The 27,309-nt window shown below is 38.8% G+C and overlaps 1 protein-coding gene across 1 annotated transcript in view; it reads right to left on the bottom strand.

The window, feature by feature from the left end:
- Positions 1 to 27,309, bottom strand: part of LOC115217254 (WD repeat-containing protein 62) — a 227,795-nt gene that overhangs the window by 161,213 nt on the left and 39,273 nt on the right. The window contains 1 exon segment of the mRNA XM_036507131.1: positions 11,499 to 11,590. Coding sequence (XP_036363024.1) covers positions 11,499 to 11,590 — 92 coding nt within the window.

Raw genomic sequence — 27,309 nt, 5'->3', positions numbered from 1 at the left:
GGTCTTAAGCTAGTCATTTCCAGTTTAGAAGATGGCAATGAAATGCTTTGCTTTATTACAATAGTGGAAACAGAATTCTACTATACCAAAGTTAGAAATCTTTATTATTGTTGTTGGGCTTTTTTTTTTCTATATAAGAAAATGGTTTCGAAGAATATAAGAATGCATTATTATTGCTGTCTAAATTGCTTCCACCCGCCCACTCCCCAAAGTATTTAATATCTACATCTTCAAATTTTATTTTAATAAATTAAATGAGGACCCATTATTACTATTAGAAAACAAAGAAGGACATATTGGATAACGTCACCCTATGTACACCAAGTCTGAAAAATAGACAGGATGGTCAAAGGTGGAATGCCTTATATCATAGGTTACCTAGATCAGGAGGTGGAGCTGGATTTAAACAACATCAAACTTTACAACTATAATATCAAATATCTTTTTTTGTTTGTTTTTTTTTCATTCTTATCATGCAAGACCATCATGGTGTACTATTGGTACTCATTTGAGCCAAAGAGGGAGCTTCTATGTGGTAACCAAGCCTGCTAGAAACAGCAGCTGGATTTCCTTCAAATCAAATTTTAAAGGTGCTGGTGGGGGTACAGACTGAATAATGTGGTCCTTGTTCAAAATTCCTTCAGGAAACCAAAAGTTGCAATGGTTATGGCTTGGCAGGTCTTTGATCATAGGTCTGGTCAATCAGAGCAGACCCAGGGTTAAACAAGAAGTACTTATTTCATCACCTTCAGAAGAAAGGAAGAGGAAGTGATAACAGGAGGAAAGATTTCAGCTGTCATAAAGTAAACAGTTTATCTCTACTAATTCAGCTACAATTAACACTAAATCATAATAAATTAACCTAAAACAGAAATAATAAAGGTTGCTATTTCAAACTGCTTTGTCCCGTACCAAGTCACTTAAGTGCAGTGCAGGGAGGGGGTGTTTATTTTGTAAATCTTAGTCCTTGCATATAAGTGTTTTCACAGCAAGATGCCCTCCTTACTACTGTAAGGAGGGTGTCTTACTATTGTAGCACAAAAGTAAAACACAAGTGATAGTGCTATATTGATAGGCAGAGGAGTGGCTGTGTGGTAAGTAGCTTGCTTACCAACCACATGGTTCTGGGTTCAGTCCCACTGCATGGCACCTTGGGCAAATGTCTACTACTATAGCTTCAGGCTTACCAAAGCCTTGTGAGTAGATTTGGTAGACGGAAACTAAAAGAAGCCCGTCGTATATACGTATATGTATATATAACTGTGTGTGTGTTTGTATGTTTGTGTTTGTCCCCCCAACATCGCTTGACAACCAATGATGGTGTGTTTACGTCCCCATGACTTAGCGGTTTGGCAAAAGAGACCGATAGAATAAGTACTAAGCTTACAAAGAATAAGTCGTGGGGTCGATTTGCTCGACTAAAAAAAGGCGGTGCTCCAGCATGGCCACAGTCAAATGACTGAAACAAGTGAAAGAGTAAAGAGAGAGTATATTCAGACATGCTAACTGATATACAATACCCTCAGACACAATAGACTAGTCAACAAGTGAGCCTATAAGCTAGAAATAGCAGCGAAACTATAAACTTGCACTCTGTCGGTCATGACAACAAGGGCTCCAGTTGATTCGGTGAATGAAACAACCTGCTCATGAAATTAGTGTGTAAGGGGCTGACACACACACCCTTAATGTAATTCTCAGAGAGATTCAGCATGACAAAGAATGTGACAGGCCAGCCCTTTGAAATACAGGTGCCATTCATTCTTGCCAGCTGTGTGATCTGGAGCAATGTGAAATAATTGTATCAAGGATACAACATACCACTGGGAATCAAACACATGGCCTTACAATTGTGAGCTGAATTCCCTAACCTCTAAGCCATGCGCCTTCACCAGCAAAAATCATACCTAATCATCATTTAATGTGTTTTCCATCCTGGCAATGGAAAACTCCAACATCTGCTCTGGCATGTTTCTATGGCTGGATGCCCTTCCTAATGTCAACCACTTTATCCTTTTCGTGTTTAAACCGGCCATATCTGGCCCAGATTTTCTACATGTTTTATATTCAAACTAGCCATATCTAGCCTCTCACACCTAACCTACATTGACATTCTAAAAATAAACATTCACATCATTGAAACCTCAAAGCTATAAGATAATGCTTGATTAATTCAAAATAATTTGAGTAAAAAAATATTACATTTAACAGAGTAATCTGAATACTAAAGGGTTATAGAGTGTACTGGGTGCTTTTTATGTGACACTGGTACTATTAAGGTCTCCAAGCAACTTGCAAGACCACCCCTAAACTGAGTGGAGAGAAGTGGCTTTATGGCAGGTCATGGCTGAAGTATGATAGGGAGACAGAAACAAGTGTCTTCCACTAAGAAGATACATGACTACTCCAATTGGAAAAGAAAGAAGATGATGAGGAAGAGGAGTTACAGGAAGGTGAATATATAAGTCACATGATCGGGTAAGTATGGTCATGTGAGCATGAAAGGAGAGTGTCTTAAAGATAGGACATATTTGACAATGCAATCCTGAACATGCTCCTAGATAGATGGGAAGATTCCAGCAGCAACAACTTCGATAACAGGTCTGCTCAGTCAGAGTTGACCTGGAACAAGACAACAGTGAAACCTTTCAAAGCAGTGCCCCATGCTGGGTCATCATCTTGAAGGGTTTTCATCTAACAAACTGACCCCAGTATTTATTTACTTTTTTTAAAAGTCTGGTCATTTCATTCATTGTTCAACCGTGGTCGAGACAATGGAATTTATGTTACACCAGACTTCATGGTCCATCATACCATTACGGAGGTCCCGTCGCTGGATGCCTGTATCCCTGGAGATTACATCAGGATAGGAGAGTGTGCACCCTCTGGTATCGCGAGCAAATGACTTCCAGAGGAGAAGAGTAGAAATTACCTCGTTTTGTAGAGCTGAAAACGAGGTAAAAGTCTGGTAGTTATTCTATCAGTCTCTATTGCCAAATTGCTAAGTTACGAGAACATAAATCAACACAGCACACACACACAAATATATACTTAGGCACAACAGGCTTCCACAGTTTCTGTCAACCAAATTCATTTACAAAGACATTGATCAGCTCAGAGCTATAGTAAAAGACACCCTAAGTGATGCACAGTGGGACAGAACCCAAAACTATGTGGTAGCAAAGCAGGCTTCTTAACCACACAGCCATGCTTGTATCTGATGTACAGACAATTAAAACTGCTATGTCAATCAGACTTGTATCCTTATCTATTTAGCCTTGGTGCAAAATAAAATTATATCCAGAAGGGGTTTTTTGGCAGGTAGGGTTGAGGGTCAAAACAATCCCATGGTCGTTTAACAATTCATCAAGATTTATCCACTCCTCCTCCTTCTCCGTGCAAACTGCGAATGGTAGTATTATAAATTATTTATTAAAATATAAACAAATGTGTGTCTAGGCACAAACTTGTTGACATAATAGTACAAGGCTAACTGCTGAGCAATAATTCTTACAGTATCAATAGGGTGGTATTATTGTTAGCACCATCATCATCGTTGCCATCATCTGCTTTTCATTGTGGTTGGAAGGGTTTTCTGAGACAGCGTTTAACAGCTGATGTTCTTCGTGTCACAAACTTTTCTAGATGCCTCTAACAACACACAGAGACAATGTGTCACCTACTTTAAAATCACTAATATTATAGTAATTAAGAGCACTCTGTTGGTTATGACGAAGAGGGTCCCAGCTGATACAATCAACGGAACAACATGCTCATTAAATTAATGTACAAGTGACTGAGCAATCCACAGACACGTGTACCCCTAACGTAGTTCACAGGGAGATTCAGCGTGACACAGAGTGTGACAGGGCTGGCCCTTTGAAATACAGGTACAACTCATTTTTGCCAGCTGAGTGGACTGGAGCAACATGAAATAAAGTGTCTTGCTCAAGGACACAACGCATTGCCGGGAATTGAACTCACGACCTTACAATCATGAACCACCCACTACACTCTCAGAGTGGTTGGCATTAGGAAGGGTATCCAGCTGTAGAAACTCTGCCAGATCAGTTTGGAGCCTGGTGCAGCCATCTGGTTCGCCAGTCCTCAGTCAAATCGTCCAACCCATGCTAGCATGGAAAGCAGACGTTAAACGATGATGATGATGATAGACCTAGATACACTGAGTCTGAATAAAAATCTACAATGCCTTTGATGATCATAGGACTACTCAATCAAAGTTGACCCGGGGCTAAATCTTAACAACACTAGCCTATGTGTGATATGACAGTGAAGACAAACACTAACTTGAGCAAGACTTGAGAAATGTTTCTGAATTGCAGATTGTGCACTTGCATGCATGTGAGTGGAGTGTTTAAGCATACATGTGCACAAGCAAGGAGTGTGTGTGTGTGTGTATGTATGTATGTACCTACGGGTTCAAGGTGTGTAGGTATGCATGTGCCTGTGCATGAAAAGTAGTAAGTACATATGCAAAGTGTGTGTATTTATGTATGTATGTGCCCACATATGCAAAGAAGTGTCTCTATTTGTATGCATACATATGCAAAAAAGTGTGTCTATGTGTATGCCCACATATGCAAAGAAGTGTGTCTATGTGTATGCCCACATATGCAAAGAAGTGTGTCTATGTACGTGCCTACATATGCAAAGAAGTGTGACTGTATGTGCCTACATATGCAAAGAAGTGTGACTGTATGTGCCTACATATGCAAAGAAGTGTGACTGTATGTGTCTACATATGCAAAGAAGTGTGACTGTATGTGCCTACATATGCAAAGAAGTGTGTCTATGTGTATGCATACATATGCAAAAAAGTGTGTCTATGTGTGTGCCCACATGTGCAAAGAAGTGTGTCTATGTGTATGCCCACATATGCAAAGAAGTGTGACTATGTATGTGCCTACATATGCAAAGAAGTGTGACTATGTATGTGCCTACATATGCAAAGAAGTGTGTCTATGTGTATGCCTACATATGCAAAGAAGTGTGTCTATGTGTATGCCCACATATGCAAAGAAGTGTGACTATGTATGTGCCTACATATGCAAAGGAGTGTGTCTATGTGTATGCCTACATATGCAAAGAAGTGTGTCTATGTGTATGCCCACATATGCAAAGAAGTGTGTCTATGTGTATGCCCACATATGCAAAGAAGTGTGTCTATGTGTATGCCCACATGTGCAAAGAAGTGTGTCTATGTGTATGCCCACATATGCAAAGAAGTGTGTCTATGTGTATGCCCACATATGCAAAGAAGTGTGTCTATGTACGTGCCTACATATGCAAAGAAGTGTGACTGTATGTGCCTACATATGCAAAGAAGTGTGACTGTATGTGCCTACATATGCAAAGAAGTGTGACTGTATGTGTCTACATATGCAAAGAAGTGTGACTGTATGTGCCTACATATGCAAAGAAGTGTGTCTATGTGTATGCATACATATGCAAAAAAGTGTGTCTATGTGTGTGCCCACATGTGCAAAGAAGTGTGTCTATGTGTATGCCCACATATGCAAAGAAGTGTGTCTATGTGTATGCCCACATATGCAAAGAAGTGTGTCTATGTGTATGCCCACATATGCAAAGAAGTGTGTCTATGTACGTGCCTACATATGCAAAGAAGTGTGTCTATGTGTATGCCCACATATGCAAAGAAGTGTGTCTATGTACGTGCCTACATATGCAAAGAAGTGTGACTGTATGTGCCTACATATGCAAAGAAGTGTGACTGTATGTGCCTACATATGCAAAGAAGTGTGACTGTATGTGTCTACATATGCAAAGAAGTGTGACTGTATGTGCCTACATATGCAAAGAAGTGTGTCTATGTGTATGCATACATATGCAAAGAAGTGTGACTATGTATGTGCCTACATATGCAAAGAAGTGTGTCTATGTGTATGCCCACATATGCAAAGAAGTGTGACTATGTATGTGCCTACATATGCAAAGAAGTGTGTCTATGTGTATGCCTACATATGCAAAGAAGTGTGTCTATGTGTATGCCCACATATGCAAAGAAGTGTGTCTATGTGTATGCCCACATATGCAAAGAAGTGTGACTATGTATGTGCCTACATATGCAAAGGAGTGTGTCTATGTGTATGCCCACATATGCAAAGAAGTGTGTCTATGTGTATGCCCACATATGCAAAGAAGTGTGACTATGTATGTGCCTACATATGCAAAGAAGTGTGTCTATGTGTATGCCCACATATGCAAAGAAGTGTGTCTATGTGTATGCCCACATATGCAAAGAAGTGTGTCTATGTGTATGCCCACATATGCAAAGAAGTGTGACTATGTATGTGCCTACATATGCAAAGAAGTGTGTCTATGTGTATGCCTACATATGCAAAGAAGTGTGTCTATGTGTATGCCCACATATGCAAAGAAGTGTGTCTATGTGTATGCCCACATATGCAAAGAAGTGTGTCTATGTGTATGCCCACATATGCAAAGAAGTGTGTGTATGTGTATGCCTACATATGCAAAGAAGTGTGTCTATGTGTATGCCCACATATGCAAAGAAGTGTGACTATGTATGTGCCTACATATGCAAAGAAGTGTGTCTATGTGTATGCCCACATATGCAAAGAAGTGTGACTATGTATGTGCCTACATATGCAAAGAAGTGTGTCTATGTGTATGCCTACATATGCAAAGAAGTGTGTCTATGTGTATGCCCACATATGCAAAGAAGTGTGTCTATGTGTATGCCCACATATGCAAAGAAGTGTGACTATGTATGTGCCTACATATGCAAAGGAGTGTGTCTATGTGTATGCCCACATATGCAAAGAAGTGTGACTATGTATGTGCCTACATATGCAAAGGAGTGTGTCTATGTGTATGCCCACATATGCAAAGAAGTGTGACTATGTATGTGCCTACATATGCAAAGAAGTGTGTCTATGTGTATGCCTACATATGCAAAGAAGTGTGTCTATGTGTATGCCCACATATGCAAAGAAGTGTGTCTATGTGTATGCCCACATATGCAAAGAAGTGTGTCTATGTGTATGCCCACATATGCAAAGAAGTGTGTCTATGTGTATGCCCACATATGCAAAGAAGTGTGTCTATGTGTATGCCCACATATGCAAAGAAGTGTGTCTATGTGTATGCCCACATATGCAAAGAAGTGTGTCTATGTGTATGTCTACATATGCAAAGAAGTGTGTCTATGTGTATGCCCACATATGCAAAGAAGTGTGTCTATGTGTATGCCCACATATGCAAAGAAGTGTGACTATGTATGTGCCTACATATGCAAAGGAGTGTGTCTATGTGTATGCCCACATATGCAAAGAAGTGTGACTATGTATGTGCCTACATATGCAAAGAAGTGTGTCTATGTGTATGCCTACATATGCAAAGAAGTGTTGTCTATGTGTATGCCCACATATGCAAAGAAGTGTGTCTATGTGTATGCCCACATATGCAAAGAAGTGTGTCTATGTGTATGCCCACATATGCAAAGAAGTGTGTCTATGTGTATGCCACATATGCAAAGAAGTGTGTCTATGTGTATGCCCACATATGCAAAGAAGTGTGTCTATGTGTATGCCTACATATGCAAAGAAGTGTGTCTATGTGTATGCCCACATATGCAAAGAAGTGTGTGTATGTGTATGCCCACATATGCAAAGAAGTGTGTCTATGTGTATGCCCACATATGCAAAGAAGTGTGTCTATGTGTATGCCTACATATGCAAAGAAGTGTGTCTATGTGTATGCCCACATATGCAAAGAAGTGTGTCTATGTGTATGCCCACATATGCAAAGAAGTGTGTCTATGTGTATGCCCACATATGCAAAGAAGTGTGACTATGTATGTGCCTACATATGCAAAGGAGTGTGTCTATGTGTATGCCCACATATGCAAAGAAGTGTGACTATGTATGTGCCTACATATGCAAAGAAGTGCATCTATGTGTATGCCCACATATGCAAAGAAGTGAAAATATGTGTATGCTTACATATGCAAAAATGTTTCTATCTGTATGCCCACATGTGTAAAGAAGTGTGTCTAAGTAAGTGCCAGCGCATGCAAAGACATGTGACTATGTGTCTGCGCATGCAAAGACGTGTGACTATGTATGTGCCTACACATGCAAAGAAGTGTGTCAATGTATGAGCCCACCTATGCAAATAAAAAAGTGAAAGTATGTGCGTTCATAATTATTCATGTTGAGAAAGTAGACAAGAAATAACCCACATTAGTAAGTATAACCTGTAAATATGATGTGGGTTGCATTTATTGAAGCTTGACTTAAAGGTAGGTTTGAAAGTGTGCTACGTTTTGTTTCAGAGGTCATATTGGCCATTTATCTTTTTATGTTTATCTGTTGGTTTATAGTCATTCCACTCCATGCGTACACTCACACACAAACGCACACACAAAAGAGCAGAAACACAATCCATAAAAACACACACACAAACAATTACGCGTACAAAAAAGAAAAGAAAATGAAATACGCATAAACTATTTAGTTCACTGCTCTATTAAACATATATACATATATACACTCCTCTATTCATCTATACAGTCAACAGAAAGGCAATCAATGCCCACCAAGGATCCAGCTACTGATACAATACACTAAGAGGGTATCAGATTAGAAGCACTAAGCAGTAAGACTTCCATACTGTTCACATTCGTACAGGAGTAAACTAAAATGCTGTGGTGCATTACAGCACAGTGTAGTAGTGGTGTAGTTATTACCTAGTGTAGTTGTTGTTTAGTGCAGTAGTAGCTGTTGTTGTTTAGAAGTAGGTCAACTCTCACCAAGCGAATAAACGATCAAAGGAATTCCCGACAGGTTTTGAAAGGAGGGTGTACATAGGACTACATTGTCTATTGTGTTCTGTTGCCACTTCGTATACAAGCTGTCAGAGTGCAATTTGTGGGAGATCAGGCTGCTACCTCTAACAAATCAGGCAACCACATATAGGCTCTTTGTTGGCTCGTATGGTGTACTGTAATGCAGTATGGTGTGGTGTGAAAGTCAGGTGTTTATTCTATTGGTCTCTTTTGTTGAATTGCTAAGTTACAGGAGACAGAAACCAACATTAGTTGTCAGACAATATGGGAGGTGGTGGTGGAGACAAACACACACACACATATATATATCATCATCATCTTTAACGTCTGCTTTCCATGCTGGCATGGGTTGGATGGTTCGACCGGGGTCTGGGAAGCCAGGAGGCTGCACCAGACTCCAATCTGATCTGGTAAGATTTCTACAGCTGGATGTCCTTCCTAATGCCAACCACTTCGAGAGTGTAGTGGGTGTTTTTTATGTGCCACCAGCTTGGGTGCCAATATATATAACATCATCATCGTTTAGCGTCCGCTTTCCATGCTGGCATGGGTTGGACGGTGCAACTGGGGTCTGGGAAGCCAGAAGGCTGCACCATATATATATATATATATATATATATATATATGGCAGTGAAACATGGGCTGTGACCACTGAGGACATGCATAAACTTGAAAGAAATGAAGCTAATATGCTTCACTGGATGTGCAACGTCTGTGCATGTACGTTGGAGTGTTAGCATCTTGAGAGAAAAGTTGGGCATAAGAGGCATTGGATGTGGTGTACAAGAGAGAGGACTGCACTGGTACAGTCATGTGATGTGTATGGACAAGGACAGCTGTGTAAAGAAGTTCTGATCTCTAACTGTGGAAGAGGTAGACCCAGGAAGACATGGGATGAGGTGGTGAAGTAAGATCTTCAAACGTTGGGCCTCAGAGAGATGATGACAAGTGACCAAGACCTCTGGCGATATACTGTGCATGAAAAGACTTGTCAGGCCAAGTAGTTGTGGCCATGCCAATGTCATGTAAATGGTACCCATGCATCGTAGCTGTGGTCATTGCCAATGCCACGTAAATGGCACCCATGAATCATAGTCATGGTCACTACTGGCACCATGTAATTGACACCTATGCATCGGAGTCCTGATTGTTGATGATACCCATGTAAATGGCACCTGTGAATTCTAGCGAGGTCATTGCCAGTACCGCCTGACTGGCCCCTGTGCCGGTGGCATGTAAAAAGCACCCACTACATTCTCGGAGTGGTTGGCGTTAGGAAGGACATTCAGGACTGGAGCCTGGTGCAGCCATTTGGTTCGCCAGCCCTCAGTCAAAATCGTCCAACCCATGCCAGCATGGAAAGCAGACGTTAAACGATGATGATGATGTTGCTGGCGTCATATAAATGGTACCTGTGCACCATAGTCTTGGTCATTGACAGTACCATGCAAATGGCACATGGGAATCATAGCCATGGTTGTTGCCAGTGTCATGTAAATAGCACATAAAAGAGCACCCAATACACTCCTGAGTGGTTGGTATTAGGAAGGGCATCCAACTGTAGAAGCCATGTCAAATCAGACTGGAATCTGGTGCAGGTCGTCAGCTCTAGACAGACTGTCTAACCCATACCAGCATGGAGCGCAGACATTAAATGATGATGATGATATATTCGAGGTGACAAGTTCAAAAGGAAGCCATATCCAGCCACTTAGAATAAGGCATTGAACGACTCAGAATCTGAGAGTGAATGAAAAACATTTAAGGAACGTTAGCACGCCGGGCGAAATGCTTAGTGGTATTTCATCTGTCTTTACATTCTGAGTTCAAATTCTGCCGAGGTTGACTTTGCCTTTCATCCTTTCGGGGTCGATAAAATAAGTACTAGTTACGTAGTGGGGTCGATCTAATCAACTGGCTTCGTCCCCCAAAATTTCAGGCCTTGTGCCTATAGTAGAAAAAAATAACTAACATTTTTAAGGTGCAGGAGTGGCTGTGTGGTAAATAGCTTGCTTACTAACCACCTGGTCCCGGGTTCACTCCCACTGCGTGGCACCTTGAGCAAGTGTCTTTTACTACAGCCTCGAGCCGACCAAAGCCTTGTGAGTGGATTTGGTAGACAGAAACTGGAAGAAGCCCATCGTATATATATATATATATATATATATGTTTGTGTTTCTGTTTGTCCCCCCAGCATTACTTGACAACCAATGCTGGTGTGTTTACATCACCGTAACTTAGCAGTTCAGCAAAAAAGACTGATAGAATAAGTACTAGGCTTACAAAGAATAAGCTCTGGGGTCGATTTGCTCGACTTTAAAGGCAGTGCTCCAGCATGGCCGCAGTCAAATGACTGAAACAAGTAAAAGAGTATTAGAATACATATTGTCAGACTAACGATTATGTGTTGTAACCAATGCACACACATACACTCATACACACAAACACACATGTCAGGCTTCCATACAGTATTGGTTGACCCAGGGCTACAGTAAAAGACTCTTGCCCAAGGTGCTGTGCAGCAGGACTGAACTCAAAAACATATGATTGAAAGCAAGCTTGTTAATCACACGACCATGTCTACACTTATGATAAAGAAAGTAAATTATTTTTAAAAATGCAGCAGAAGCAAAGCTGCCCTACTTACCCTGCAGGGTAGGCAATAGCTCCAGTATTTGGGTCACATGTCAGTCCTGCTGTTGAACTAATGGTTAATCCTAATACTTTCTCCAAAGTAACCTAAAAATAAAAAAATAAGCATTTAAATATTAAAAATGAAAAACAAAATAAATATTGATTTCTTTGAATGCAACAATATTTTGAATCTTTTCGAATTAGAAATGTATATATTAATATTTTATATAATTAAAGAAATGAATATTATCGATAAATAAGGAAATCAATATTTAAAAAATAACAATTACATACACCCAATTGCAGAAGCAATATTTTTAATTATTTCTTTTATTGTAATTAATATTTTTATTATTAAAGCAGTGAACAGGAAGAATTATTAGCATGTCAGACAAAATGCTTAGCAGCAATTCTCTTTACATTCTGAGCTCAAAACTTACTGAGGCCAAGTTTGCCTTTCATCCTTTTGGGGGTCAATAAAATGATGCAGCAGTCAAGCACTGGGTTGATGTAATCAACTTCCACCCACCTTCCCTAAAAACTGCTGGCTTTGTGCCAAAATTAGAAAGGACTACTACTACTCAAAAAAAGGTAATGGGTGGCAGAAGAGGGAGAGCACTAGATATTTAGACATATTGCTTTATATATACTGAGTTCAAAACCAGCCAGATCCCATCTTGCCTTCTATCATTCGAAAGTCAATTATTACATACCGACGGGAATAGACAGTATCAGACAAAATACCTTGCAGTATTTAATTATAGCCCCTTACATTCTGAGTTCAAATCCTACCAGGGCCAACATTACCTTTCAACCTTCCAAGCTTGATAAAAAAAATCAAAGTATTTTAATAGATTAACCCTTCTTCAACAAATTTGCAGTCATGTGTCTCTGTTATTATTGATCCAAAAAGCAAAGTTGAACAAGATCATACTTGCTAAGTTCCAAGTTCAAATACCACCTAGATTAACTTTGCCTTTCAGGGATAATAAAAAGGAGTACCAGCCAATTAGTAAAGTTAATTATTGCCTCACCCCCTACCCCCGATACACACACATCCAAATTCCTATGTAAGAAATTATTGATATCCCTGTCTTAGCAACGGCGGAGGTATTGTTTTCAGTCGTGTTTGTTTGTTTGTTTGTCTGTGGACAAGATATCTCAAGAACCACTAGATGGATTCGGATGAAACTTTCAGAGATGCTTGGCCTTGTGACTGACACAAACTGATTAGATTTTGGGATCAATCCAGTACCAGACAAAGATCCTGGATTATTTGTTATATTTACTTACTTACATGATTATGATCTTATGTTCACTTTCAAGTCTTTCTTAATTATCTCCCTTCAGGCTGTTTCCAAAGTTATATTTTCATTTCTCTATTAAATGAGGAGTAAGGAAATTTCACTGCCACTAGAAATTTAAACCAGCAACAGTCTGTGTGCCACCAGTTATAAAAGGAAATTGAAGTTGCTTTTGCAGTTAACAGTATTTAGTACATGAGGTCCTTCTCCATCTACACTTTGCCTACCAAAGGTAAGCTTGGGTATTAGCCACAATAATTTTACTAGTTCAAAAGGACCTGCAAAGAACATGGTTTCTGACCCTCCTAATCTGACAAATTTATACAGAAATAAAATAATTATCCTGATATGATAATTTTATAGGTTTATGTGTGTACAACAACAATTCAGTGTGTATATGAGTGAGAAAGAGAGAGAGTTCTAGATATGGAATGAGAGAATAAATTATATATGATACAGATATAATCTGGGTAGGAATACAAATAATTTGAAAAAGCTTGTGTCACAGTTTTTTTTTGTTTTTTTTTCAGATCTACTTGAGATATTTGTAATGCTTATATTTAATGATACACTGACCAGAAATAGCGATCATTATGAGAAATTAAAGTTGTTTACATTAAAAAATGCATAACTCCCTGAATATATATATATCTGCCAGATCAGATTGGCGCCTGGTGCAGCCATCTGGTTCGCCAGTCCTCAATCAAATCGTCCAACCCATGCTAGCATGGAAAGATGATGATGATGATATAAAGAGAGAAGTAGCAATAACGACAACAATGGCATCAAAGAGAGAAAAGGAGAAAGAGAGATAGTCAGACAGATACCATCATTTTATGTCCATTTTACAATGCTGCCATGGGCTAAAAGTGTCATCACAAACCAAATAAGTTCTCATTTGAAGTTAGCACTCTCCTAGACAAATTAGGACCATATCTCACTCGTACATTACATTTTTGGAATGGTTTATTTGTATGAAAGCCATTCCTATCACCAATCACTTTACTGAGTACCAGCAATGGTGACTGTCATGTTCCTGGTAAAACTCAAGACCTCTCTACCCTTCATTGTTTCCATTCATTTGACAGTTACTTTATAGATAGTGAGACCCCCTTCCCTGACTGACCATGGGATTGCACCTAGAAAGTTACCCTCCAAGGCACAAGTCCGGGCAAGGTTGTTTATGGAAGACCAGCAGTCGCCCATGCATACTGGCCTCCCCTTCTCCACACCACCAGTGTTATCCAAGGGAAAGGCAAAAGGGGCCGATACAGCTTGGCACCTGTGATGTCGCAACTCATTTCTACAGCTGAGTGAACTGGAGCAACGTGAAATAAAGTGTCTTGCTCAAGAACACAACACTCAGCTCAGTCCGGGATTCGAACTCACAACCTCACGATCACAACCTCTAACCACTGAGCCATGCACCTTCACTTTATAGATAGTACTGAGTGCATTCTATCACTGCACCAGACTTAGAGACGTTTTTTTTTTTGGTTCCCCAGCAGGACTAAAAGACTCCTGCCTACCCTATATTGTTTCCATTTGTTCATTCATTCACCAATACAAGAGTATTGTTTCATGAAACAGACAGAAGAAAGTTAGGGTGAGAGTAATAGAAGAGAAAGAGTAATGGAAAAGAGTGAGAGTGGCAGTCAGGAGCCAGATGGTGACAGAGGAGAAAGTGAGACAACAATATGATGATTGTAAGGAGATTGATTAAAAACAGCCTGAGCAGTGAAATAGGAGGACAAGAAAGTGATATGAGGAAGTACCAAAAGATCATGAGAATGATAGGAGAAAAAGTGTATGGTGAAGGAGAGAGAGTGCTGGAAGAGGAGTATGAGAGAGAGGTGAGGTAGAAAAGAGAGAGGAGGAGAAAGAGACTGAAAGATGTCAGAAATGAGTGAAAAGAATGCAAGAGGGAGCAGTGGATAGCAATAAAGATGAATGAATGGTAAGGGAATGGGAGTGATGGCTGTCAAGGAGTGATTGGAAAGGGAGCAAAAAGCTAGCAATAAAGAAGGGTTAATGCTAAAGGAAAGATTGATTACAGACAAAGCCAATGCAATACTATATCTCTCATTAGACAAGTGATATGATGGGAGATGGGTATAATGACAGTAAGAAGGCACACAAATAGGAAAGGAGATGAATGGTGCAAGTGAGAACAAAGAAAGGAGATATAGAAACATAATGGCTGAAAGATGCTTAACTGTAGGTATTACATGACCCACTCTATTATCATCATTATTTTATTGTTCATGTTTCCATGGGTTGTATACAGAGCCTTTTCAACACAGTACTTTGCTACATTAAGCCACACGAAGCTTAGCCTCTTGAGATCAGCCTTAACCTATTTCTTTACAACCCACAAGGGGCTACACACAGAGGGGACAAACAAGGACAGACAGACGGATTAAGTCGATTACATCGACCCCGGTGTATAACTGGTACTTAATTTATCAACCCCAAAAGGATGAAAGGCCAAGTCAACCTCAGCGGAATTTGAACACAGAACGTAACGGCAGACGAAATACCTATTTCTTTACTGCCCACAAGGGGCTAAACACAGAGAGGACAAACAAGGACAGACAAACGGATTAAGTTGATTACATCGACCCCAGTGCATAACTGGTACTTAATTTATCAACCCCGAAAGGATGAAAGGCAAAGTCGACCTCAGCGGAATTTGAACTCAGAACGTAGCAGCAGATGAAATACCGCTCAGCATTTCGCCCAGCGTGCTAACGTTTCTGCCAGCTCGCCGCCTTAACCACTTCAATCCATGTCTTTCTTGGTCTCCTACTGCCACAGATTCCATTCACTTTATTTTATACAACTAGCATCTTTCACAGGCATCATCTAAACACATCACCAGCATAATTTTCTTTCTTTCACACTACATCTGATTCAACTGATACCGTAAATCCTTGAGTATAATCCGCATTTCTTCCCAAAATTTAAAGGTCAAAATCCCTAGTGCATACTATATACGAGGTTAAAAATGAAAATTATTTTCTAAGCAATGTCCGAGTTTCTATTTGCTGTCCAGCAATGTTTATTCAGACACATTTTGTGATGTCGGGTGCGAAAATACCTTAAGCTAAGCCTGAAAGCAATGAAGTCATAAAAGAATCATCCATAACTTGCAGTAAGCAGCATTTATTAAAATAAAAGTATTCAGAACACAGAATAACATGTAACAAAAACAATTTGCAAACATATTTACATTCCCATATAACAGTTAAGAACATCACCACTATTGTATTACACATGCGCGGAAGTGTTTGTTCGACTAGGTGTTGCTGGCTTAAATATGCAAGACTCAAGTTAGAGAAGGGGTGCGTATTATACATAAGGTTTAGGTTTTTCAGAGGTACAGCCCCCTAAAAATCCCCTGTGTATTATACTCAAGGGCGGACTATATTCGAGGATTTATGGTATTTAGGTTTTCTCTCAGCTCATTCGCGTCCCATTGTTCATGCACACTAGCATTACACACCCAATGGAGCATACTTACCTCAATTCTTTCTAGACTTTGCAAATTTTCTACATTCAAGATCCACACTCTGCTATCATGTAGAAACACACTGCATACTTACAATTCGTACAATCTGCCCTTCACAGGCAGAGAAAAACACCTTGATACAAGCAGAAATAATAGCGACTTGAACTTTTTCTATCCCATTCTTACTCTGGCAATTATGCTTTTGAAACACTTCTTCACTGTCCAGAGAGATAGATGGAAGCAGTATTATGTACATAGTTAGAATCTTGTAGAAGCAGTCTGATGCCATGGTGTTTGCTGCCAAGGGAGCACACCATAGTCAGCTTTACAAAAACTGGTTTGAGAGAGGAGGACTGTCACAAGGTGAGGAATACACATGGATATTTTCAGACAAGGGGAAAAAATTATTTAATAGTTTCATAAAAACATGTTAGGAGATTAGTTGTTGTTTTGTTTTTAATTAATAAAATAAATTACATGTCACACATCATAAGCAAGTAGTTAATTGATGCTAATTATTCCCAGTGCTGAAGTAAATACAGCAGCTCAAGGTAAGTTACTTTTGAGAATGTATACGATGTCCTTCATGAAACCAGAAATTTTCAAAGTAAATACAGAGAAGAGAAAGATACAGAGAATGAGAGCGGCAGATAGAAATCTTTTCTGACCTAGGAAACAACATAAGGAAAAGCATTATACACAGAGAGTTAATAATGATTGTCCCTTCTCAAGCCATGCTTGGCTCAAAAGGGCCAGTTTCCCAGTTTCCTTGGCGTATAGGTTCCCCACCTGGATGGCACGCCGGTCCATCGTAGGGGAGCTGCAAGATACAGGAGGAAAGTGTGAAAGAAAGTTGTGGCGAAAGAGTCAGAAGTTCGTCATTACCTTCTGCCAGAGCCACGTAGAGCTTAGGTGTTTCACTCACAAACACACATCAACCGGTCTGAGATTTGAACCCACGATCCTTCAACCGTGAGTTCACTGCTCTAACCACTAGGTCATGTGCCTCCACAGAGTTAATAATAACAGCAATTAAAACAGATTTTACATTACTGTTACTCTGAGTTTCACATAGCCACTTACCACAAAACTCAAAGTAACAAGACAAATCTCAGTTTTTAACTGCTGTAATTATAAGAAAGACTAATAAAATAAGGGTAAGACTGCACTACATAAGATTGGAGTCTTTAAGTTAAACTAAATACTTAAAGGTGGCAACCCCAGCATGGCCAGAATGCAGTAATTGAAACCAATAAAGGAATAAAAATGAGGAGAGGGGGAGACAGACAGACAGACAGACGTTGCAGTTGCAAAAATTATTCATTGACATTTTTGACAGCTTAGAATAAAAAAACTATGATATAACAATTGATATAGGCACAAGTGTGGTAAGAAGCTGGTTTCCCAACTACATGGTTTCAGGTTCAATTCCACAACATCACATCTTAAGCAAGTATCTTCTACTAGAGTCCTAGAGCAATCAAAGACTTATGAATGGACTTGGAAGATGGAAACTGAAAAGAAGCTCATTATGTGTGTGTGAGTGTCTGAGCATGTGTGTGGGTGTGTGTATGTGTGTGTCTGAGCATGTGTGTGTCTGAGCATGTGTGTCTGAGCATGTGTGTGTCTGAGCATGTGTGTGTCTGAGCATGTGTGTGTCTGAGCATGTGTGTGTCTGAGCATGTGTGTGTCTGAGCATGTGTGTGTCTGAGCATGTGTGTGTGTCTGAGCGGGTGTGTGTGTCTGAGCATGTGTGTGTCTGAGCATGTGTGTCTGAGCATGTGTGTGTCTGAGCATGTGTGTGTCTGAGCATGTGTGTGTCTGAGCATGTGTGTGTCTGAGCATGTGTGTGTCTGAGCATGTGTGTGTCTGAGCATGTGTGTGTGTCTGAGCGGGTGTGTGTGTCTGAGTGGGTGTCAGCATGTGTGTGTCTGAGCTTGTGTGTGTGTGTGTTACTGTCTCCTTGCCTCGATTTTGTGTGATAATTGCAAACAAGTATCACCATCATCCAAGTGGTGCCCTTTGTTTCCAATCTTCTGTGAAAACATGTTAGGTTATGGCGGGGGGGGGGACAAGTGAGGACTGGTGATAAGAAGGGCAAATTCTGTCCAACCCATGCAAGCATGGAAAAGTGGATGTTAAGACAATGGCAACAATGATGATGATGTTATAACAGATATTGTAAATACACAAATGCTAATGATTATAACGAACACTGCTTGCTAAATAGAGAGAGAAGAAGGCTAAATGAGTGCCTCACAGCTGCTATTTCTACAACCTACATTCTGAGATTAAATTCTGACAGAACTTTTTGTTTTTCATTTCATTAACCCTTTCATTACCAACCCGGCTGGAACCAGCTCTGGGTCTGAGTACAAATATCTTGTTTCCATAAGTTTTGAACTAGAATCTTCCACCAAACCTCAGTCACAATTTATGTTCCTAACCAAGTTATTTTACTAAATTCTTTGTTATATTTAAAGTAATTGAAAAAAAAACACAGAGCATCTCAAAATAAATACAGTAACGAACGGGTTAAGGCCAATAAAAGGAGGAGCAGCTGTTGATATTTAGCCAATATGAACCCTAATCCAAAAGACCCTGTGATCATTGTTGTTCTAGCTATGCCCACCCTGTCATGATTAGGGCTACATTATCTAACTTAGGTCAGTAGGATGTGAGCTAAGGAAGATCTGATTGTTATTCCTAGCAGAGAGAGCAGCAACCTAGAAGCCCCTTCATTAAATAATATTGCTATTGTTTAGTTTTAGGTCAACAGAACTATTTCATCTGATATAAGACAATAGAGTACCATTGGAGAGAATTTAGGCTACTATTTCTAGCAGGTTGCGTGATTACACAGAAGCCCCCTTGTTGAGTGTAGTTGATTCCATCAACAATATCTTTCCTACCAAATTGGCTTGGTGCCTTGTCAAGCAAAATTGATATATTTCTTTCCCATCGGGGAGGAGGGGGTCATGTTACAAAGATAAAATGAAGATACACAAGTGATCTGGCAGGTGATATAAAAGAAAAACAGTCTAGGTAAATGTAAATCGCAGGCAAGAGATATTGAGGTTCTTGGCACCATAGTGCAAAGTCTCCAGATGGTAAAATAAGCCTGAAACGGTAGAACTATAAACATCAACATCCAATGAATTACAGAAACAAAAATTTCTGTTTGAGCATGAGATTGAAGTTCAGAACTGTTAAACTTGTTAAATGTCTAGGTCAGTGGCACTGACCCACGGTTTAATGGTCAGTTGCCTGCTCCGAGAAGGATGGGAGTAACGATAATTACTTCATTTAACAGAATACTGTACTATCAATGTTTAAATATTATTAATAATAATGGTGCAATTCCATCAAAGTTGACTTTGCCTTTCATCCTTTCAAGGTTGATAAAATAAATACCAGTTAAGCACTGGGGTCAATGTAATAGACTAGCCAGCCCCCTTCCCCCAAAACTTCAGGCCTTGTGCCTATAGTAGAAAGGATTATTATTAATGATAATGCTCTTTTAGTCAGCTTCTAAAAGGGATATTCCTTAACATTTATCTACTAATATGTACATTCTATACAGTGACTATTAAACGGCTTCCAGAAATCTGTGTTTGTGATGCAGTTTCAATTCCTATCTCAGCCATTTCATTTAACCCCTTCCCAGACAAATTATATTCCAGAAAGCATTTCATTTTGAATCGATTTATAATTCTTTTTTTTTTTTTTGTTACTTGAAAGCATTTTGTTTTCATTCCTGAAAACATTCTTCTACTAAATATTTTAAGATTTTTTTTTTTTATAAATATATGACACACAATAGAAACCCATTCAGGCAATCAAATGTTCTTTTTGTTTTTTAAACACATTCTTTATGATTATAATTATAAAAAAGGAATAAAAACAATAAAGATAAACATAATTTATTCGCAAGAAACAGGCATCATTATATAGTATGGTAATTTTGGAAACATATCGTTGTTACACATAGTAAAACATAGATTGGGCACATAAATTGTTTCTTTACAAGTTTTTTTTTTTTACCACAACCATCTGTAGGTTGGCATGAGGAAGAGTATCCAACCAATGAAACAATGCCAAAACTGACACTAGAATTTACTGCAGCCCTGTGGCTTGCCAGATCTTGATCCAACAAGCACACATCTCTTCTCTTTACATTTTAGGGCTAAAATCTTTCCTCTCCAAAAGGCACAAATTTCACCCCTCTTCAGTTTTTCTTCCTTGAGTCATTCAGTTATTTCCTTCCCATCTTGGATATAGTGTCACACACTTCAGTAAAATGCTGGACAAGTATAATCAGCTAGTTATGGACTGGTATAAAAGCCATCAATACTTAAGCAGCAGCCTTGTTGTAGCAAAGGTTTCATGTGTCATAACTATGTGTGAGGACACTGGAAGATCACTGAATTCCTTATCAAGCTTCTTCAGTCCATTTTGTAAAATATGTTTTGAGTTACCTCATGCTTTTCTCAAAAAATAACATTATCAAAATTCAAGATATCACAGGATACCCCAGGGAGGGAGTAACTAGTTTCTCATACCTTATTCTCTTACCATGTCCTTTTCCCCTTTAATAAAATATAGCAAATGTGAAACTTAAGACCCAGTCTTCAGCAATGCTACACTGCTTCACTTTATGTTTCACTCTTTATTTATCAATAACATATCAAAATATAGACATCCGTTTTAAAGTTTGTTATTGGAAGGTAACATGTAAGCAAAAGATCAGATATCATTGAGTATCTTATCTGATTATATCATCACTCAAGAACATAATATCCTTAAAGATATAATCACATTGTTGAAAATAAGAAACCGATAGTATTTTTCACAATTCAAACATTGTTTTGACAAACCAATATTCCATCATCGAGACGCAAGGTGAGACCCAAGGTGAGATGCAAGGTGAGACGATGCACCTTTTAACACTAACCACAGATAGTGTTTATATGATCAACTGACTGCAAGACCGATCCCAACATAATGAGAGTTTTAAAATCTAACCTCTGTTACAACTGGTAAAGATATAATATTAAGTTGAAGCTAGATAAGTTATAGGCATTGAACTAAAATGTAACGAGGAAAATAAAGAAGAAAATTGCTCAAGAAACTGTACAACTAATATACTGTACAGTGAAAAACTCTCCTCTTCATTAGCACACATGCCCAACTCCAGACTCTCTAAACAAATTTTCTTTGGTGAACCAGCTGTTGGTTCTTGACCATATAGCAGATCAAAGAGGAGATACAAAGACACTCTCAAGACAACCTTGGAAAAATGTAACTTAGAATAGTCTACTTGGCAATATCTAGCTCGAGGTTGCTCACTGAGGTGTAGTGCTGTGTACTCTGGCATACAACCCTCCAGAATCAAAAATGATCAGAGAAACTCAAAAGGAGTCAGGGTCTACAGAGAAAGTAGGAATCTCACTAAGTCCTAGTTCAGCAACTACATAGCCCCACAGTAACTCTGGATTTTATGCCACTATTGGCCAAATAAACCACCTCAAGACCCACAAAGAGTAAAGCTGCTAATCTTGTTGTCTTCAGAGGCATGAAGGACAAACATCATAGCAAACCAGTAGAATTCAGAAAACTAGTAATGGTCTGAATCAGCTAATACTAAGTATAAAAAGTTTGAAAGGTGGAATAAATTACTTTCCCATATTATCCATTTTCCCCGTCACTTAGCAGTTCGGCAAAAGAGACCAATAGAATAAGTACTGGGCTTACAAAGAATAAGTCCTGGGGTCGATTTGCTCGACTAAAGGTGGTGCTCCAGCATGGCCGCAGTCAAATGACTGAAACAAGTAAAAGAGTTTCAAAAGAGTTTCATAAGGATGTTTTTAAACATTTCCTCATCTTCTGACAAAGAATTCTACCTAAAATGTTAGCCTTCTGTTTCTCATAGCAAAATAATTTATTCCACTTGGTTGTGGCTACAGAATCAAGACAGGAAGCAGTAAGCTAGTCTTGGAATTCTCATGTTTAGTACCAATGCAGCTTTGGTACCATTCATCATCATCATCGTTTAAAGTCCGTTCCCCATACTAGCATGGGTTGGATGGTTCGACCGGGGTCTGTGAAGCCAGAAGGCTGCACCAGGCTCCGGTCTTATCTGGCAATGTTTCTACAGCTGGATGCCCTTCCTAACGCCAACCACTCCGTGAGTGTAGTGGGTGCTTTTTACGTGCCACCTGCACTGGTGCCAGGCGAGGCTGGCATCGGCCACGGTCGGATTGGTGCATTTTACGTGCCACCTGCACGGAAGCCAGTCGAGGCGGCACTGGCTTCGGCCACGATTCGGATGGTGCTTTTTACGTGCCACCGACACAAAGACACTGGTGATCAATTTTCCAAAGCAGAGGTCGGGGAACTTTTTTAATCAATTACCCCAAAACATATTTATTTACACCAACATTACCTGCTTAATTTCAAAGAAGAAAATCATAGATTCTTTGAATTCAAAAGGTTTATTGAATCTAATTATATGGAGAATACAATTATAAATATTAAAAGTATAAAACAAATATGATAAAATAAATTAATGTCCTCATTATGAAACAAAAGGATTTTTCTAGAAACATTTTCACTTCAGGTTTTGGAGAAATGAAGTTTCATTTTTGTTACAATTACATCAAAATTGGGGTATTTTGATGCCAGAGCAACTTGACAGTTTGTCAAGAGCTGGCAAGACAGTGGACTGTGCCAAGCCCTATTGTCTGTTTTGGTTTTTGGCATGGTTTCTATGGCTAGATTCCTTTCCTAATGCCAACCACTTCACAGAGTATACAGTCTTAAGGATTCAATTGATTACTCTGTTTTGTTTTTATGTTCATTAGTGTGGAAAATCCTTGTTTGCCAAGGTAGGTTGTTGCAAAAGGCAGCAACTTTTTGACTGCCTCCTCATACCAGGAAAAAAATCTGTCATAACAAGGAACATGTTTTTTTATATAATTTTACTTATGGCTAATGAGTCCTAATTTACCCCAAGAATTTCATTTTTACCCTGCTTGGGGTAATTTACCCTAGTTCACATATCTCTGTTCTAAAAGTCTGCTATTATTTCCAAGTCAGGACATATTAATTGATTAAGTCTACAGTAACCAATATGAATTTCTGCAGTTAAAGTTACGTTCCTCTGATAGTCCATCTTGAATATCTTTATATCTCATCTGTGATTGGCAAGAAATAGCAACCACGACTAAAAATAACAACCAAATCTCCTTGAGATTACACCTTACTATCTTAAAAGCAAGAAGGACATAGTGCATAATGTAGTCCTTGATATATAAAAAGACAGAATGGTGCCAAGGTGGAATATCTTTGATCGTAGCTCTGCTTGATTATGGCAGATTTGGAATTAAAGCTTACCAAATTTTGTAGAAAAGCTTACAGGGATTTCTAATTCAGTCCATCAGTATGATATGGCAAACAAAGATGCTTCACATGAAATGGCAACGTTTATGCATTTCACAACATCATCGTCAATTAACATCCATTTTCCATGCTGGTATGGGTTGGACAGTTTGTCAAGAGCTGGCAAGATAGGACTGTGCCAAGCCCTATTGTCTGATTTGGTTTTTGGCATGGTTTCTATGGGTAGATTCCTTTCCTAATGCCAACCACTTTACAAAGTATACTGGGTGCTCTTTTGATGACTCCAGCACTGGCGGGGTAACCAAGTAATTTACAAGACAAAGCCCTCTCAACTGGGGGAGTAGTGGTCCTTATATGCCATCATTAAATAAGAGAATGCGCAGGCTAAGACTATGCGCCTTCACTAGTCAGTTAAGGTGAGACAGTGTCATGTGACAACTTGCTGGTGTTGCCTGCTGGAGCCTAGCGGCAGGTATTTAAAGGGTAAAATTTGACAAGTCAGTCACTGGCTGACACTCGCTGACGATACATCAAAGAGGCCAGGGAACAGAAGAAAGATGAAGAAAGAAGACATGCACCCAACACCAGAGCTGAAGACACCTCCGAAAGGGGGGGGGGCGCCACGTCAAAACGGTAGAGGAGTAGGGGCCGAAACCAGACGTGGTTCCTCCTGATGATGTCTTGAGCTAACTGGATCCTATAAAGGAGCTGTTGTGGTAGCAGACCACGAAATACGGTTGTAATTCCTCCTCATAACTGTTTCAGTTCTATACAACTGAATTCAAGATCCTCTAATTAGTCACTTGAATTACTAGAAATAACACTCAAATTCCCCTCAAACCAGACCCCACCATCTCGAAAAGAGCATATTTGATAATATAGTTTTAGCTACACTGTATCTGAATAAAAGAAAAAACTGTCACGAATAAAAATTTAATCATAGGTTTGCTTAATCAAGCCTGACAAGTCTAAACAGCAACAATCAATGTCAAGTCCCTTAACAACATGCATCAGCAATTAAAAAAAAGGTTAATCAGAGTGACAGTATCTCCTCCGTTATGCTTTTTTTATGAATGTACAAAAGAAAATGTTAGCAATTTTTCAGCAGCTTGAGATATTTGCATCAATCTTTGGTTCTTGTACTCTTCCTCCATCTACCCTAAATACTTTTTTTTTTTTTTTTTTGCAGTAATTACTTGAAAATTAAAAAGAAATTTGCTTATTTTTGCAGTTAAGGCCCTGAAATAATTTTGAAGAACAACAATTAACTGTGACTAGATCACTACTATATAGCCAGCTACTGTTTGTTTGCATCTATTCTTTGAAACAACAGTAAGAGTCTATCCTCACTCCTAACTTCCTTCCTCTTTATTATCTACACTCATGTAATGACTAAACTATCATGTTTAACCCTTTAGGGTTCAGATTACTCAGTTAAATGTAATACTTTTTCACTCAAATTGTTTTGAATTAATCATGCATTATCTTATAGCTTTGAGGTTTCAATGATGTGATTGCTTAGTTTTAGAATGTCAATGTAGGTTAGGTGTGAGGGGCTAGATATGGCCAGTTTGAATATAAAACATGTAGAATATCTGGGCCAGATATGGCCGGTTTAAACACTAAAGGGTTAAATATATAAATGACATAACCTAACCTGATATCAGTTGGGAACAAGTTAAATTATTTCACAAAATCAGCCCCCTTTAATTTTGCTCAGATTGCTTTCCAAGTTTGGTGTATCAATGCAACTCTGAATTTTGATTACGATCAACCAATTACTCTATCTCGTAAATTAAGAATCTGATATTATTTGGAATTAAAGTTGGGAAAATTTGGGTAATTTTAGCCAATCAACAGACAGCGAGGCATTACCAGCTTGTTACCATGACAACTGCACATTGTGTTGTGTTGATTCTTCACACCACAAAATTTACTTCACCTACATGTTTTGTTTTAATAAAAATTTATATTCATTAATTAGAATTTTATTGTAGGTATTTTCCATCAATTGTCTTTAGATTTTACATATATTTCAATAAGTTTTTCTGTTTACATTCATTGCAATGAATGCCTGTCAGTTTAAACCCAGGTCAGGCCAGAATGAGCCATTCTATATTGTTATTGAAGATCTAGGACAACATTATTTAATGTCCTTCGTTTTTAAAATGTTAGAGCATAGTGTGAGGGAGATTTGGCTGTTATTTCTAGCAAATTGAACAACCACACAGGGATTACCTCATTGGCTCATTTACTGATGTGTATAAGTAATCAAAAACTAAAGGAAATGGATGTTCATCTGTTTGTAGGATGATCATTCAAGTTGTATGATCAACTGATCTGGTTACACATTCAAATGGTACTTATTTTACCGACCCTCAAAGAATGAAAGGCAAAGTCAACCTAGGGAGAATTTGAACTCAGAATGTAAAGCATTTTGCTGTGGAGGACATCTCTTCTCATCATCCCTCTAATGTCCATCCCTTCTCCCACCCACATCTGGGCAAAATGCTTTACATTCTGAGTTCAAATTCTCCCTAGGTTGATTTTGCCTTTCATTCTTTGAGAATCGGTAAAATAAGTACCATTTGAATGTGTAACCAGATCAGTTGATCATACAACTGGAATGATCATCCTACAAACAGATGAACATCCATTTCCTTTAGTTTTTGATTACTTATACACATCAGTAAATGAGCCAATGAGGTAATCCCTGTGTGGTTGTTCAATTTGCTAGAAATAACAGCCAAATCTCCCTCACACTGTGCTCTAACATTTTAAAAATGAAGGACAAAAAATAATGTTGTCCTACATTTTCAATAAAAATACAGAATGGCTCATTCTGGCCTGGGTTTTAAACTGACAGGCATTCATTGCAGCAAATGTAAACATAGAAAAACTTCATGAAATATATGTAAAATATGTATGAAAAATATATAAAATATTAAGTCAACTGATGAAAAATATCGACAATAAAATTCTAATTGATAAATGTAAATTTTTATTAAAGCAAAACATGCAGGTGAAGTGGATCTTGTGGTGTGAAGAATCAACACAACACAACGTGCAGGTGAAGTGAAACACAACACATGCAGTTGTCATGGTAACAAGCTGTTAATGCCTCGCTGTCTGTGTATATATATTATATATATATGTATGTGTGTGTATATGTTTGTGTTTGACAACCGATGCTGGTGTGTTTACGTCCCCGTAACTTAGCAGTTCGGTGAAAGAGACCGATAGAATAAGTACTAGGCTTACAAAGAATAAGTCCTGGGGTTGGTTTGCTCAACTAAAGGTGGTGCTCTAGCATGGCCACAGTCAAATGACTGGAACAAGTAAAAGAGTAAAGAGAGTAAAAGAGAGTACCACACTCTACATCAGCTCTAAGTACCAGTTTGAAATACATGAAACAGATCAAAAGTTAACCTCCATAGATTTTTTTTATTTGCTTATTTTCGGAGAAAACTCCTCTTACGTCAGTAATAGACAGTTAAATGACATTACTAAATTGAGTGACAATGTCCCCTTCACACACACACTTTGACAGTTCAAAGTGCACAGGTGCAGCAAACAATGGAGATTTTAAGTGCAAAACAAATGAGGGC

This window comes from Octopus sinensis, linkage group LG11, assembly GCF_006345805.1.
Source record: "Octopus sinensis linkage group LG11, ASM634580v1, whole genome shotgun sequence".
Taxonomy (NCBI): Eukaryota; Metazoa; Mollusca; class Cephalopoda; order Octopoda; family Octopodidae; genus Octopus; species Octopus sinensis.
Note: the sequence above shows the minus strand (reverse complement) of the source record. Positions and strands in the feature narration are given on the sequence as shown.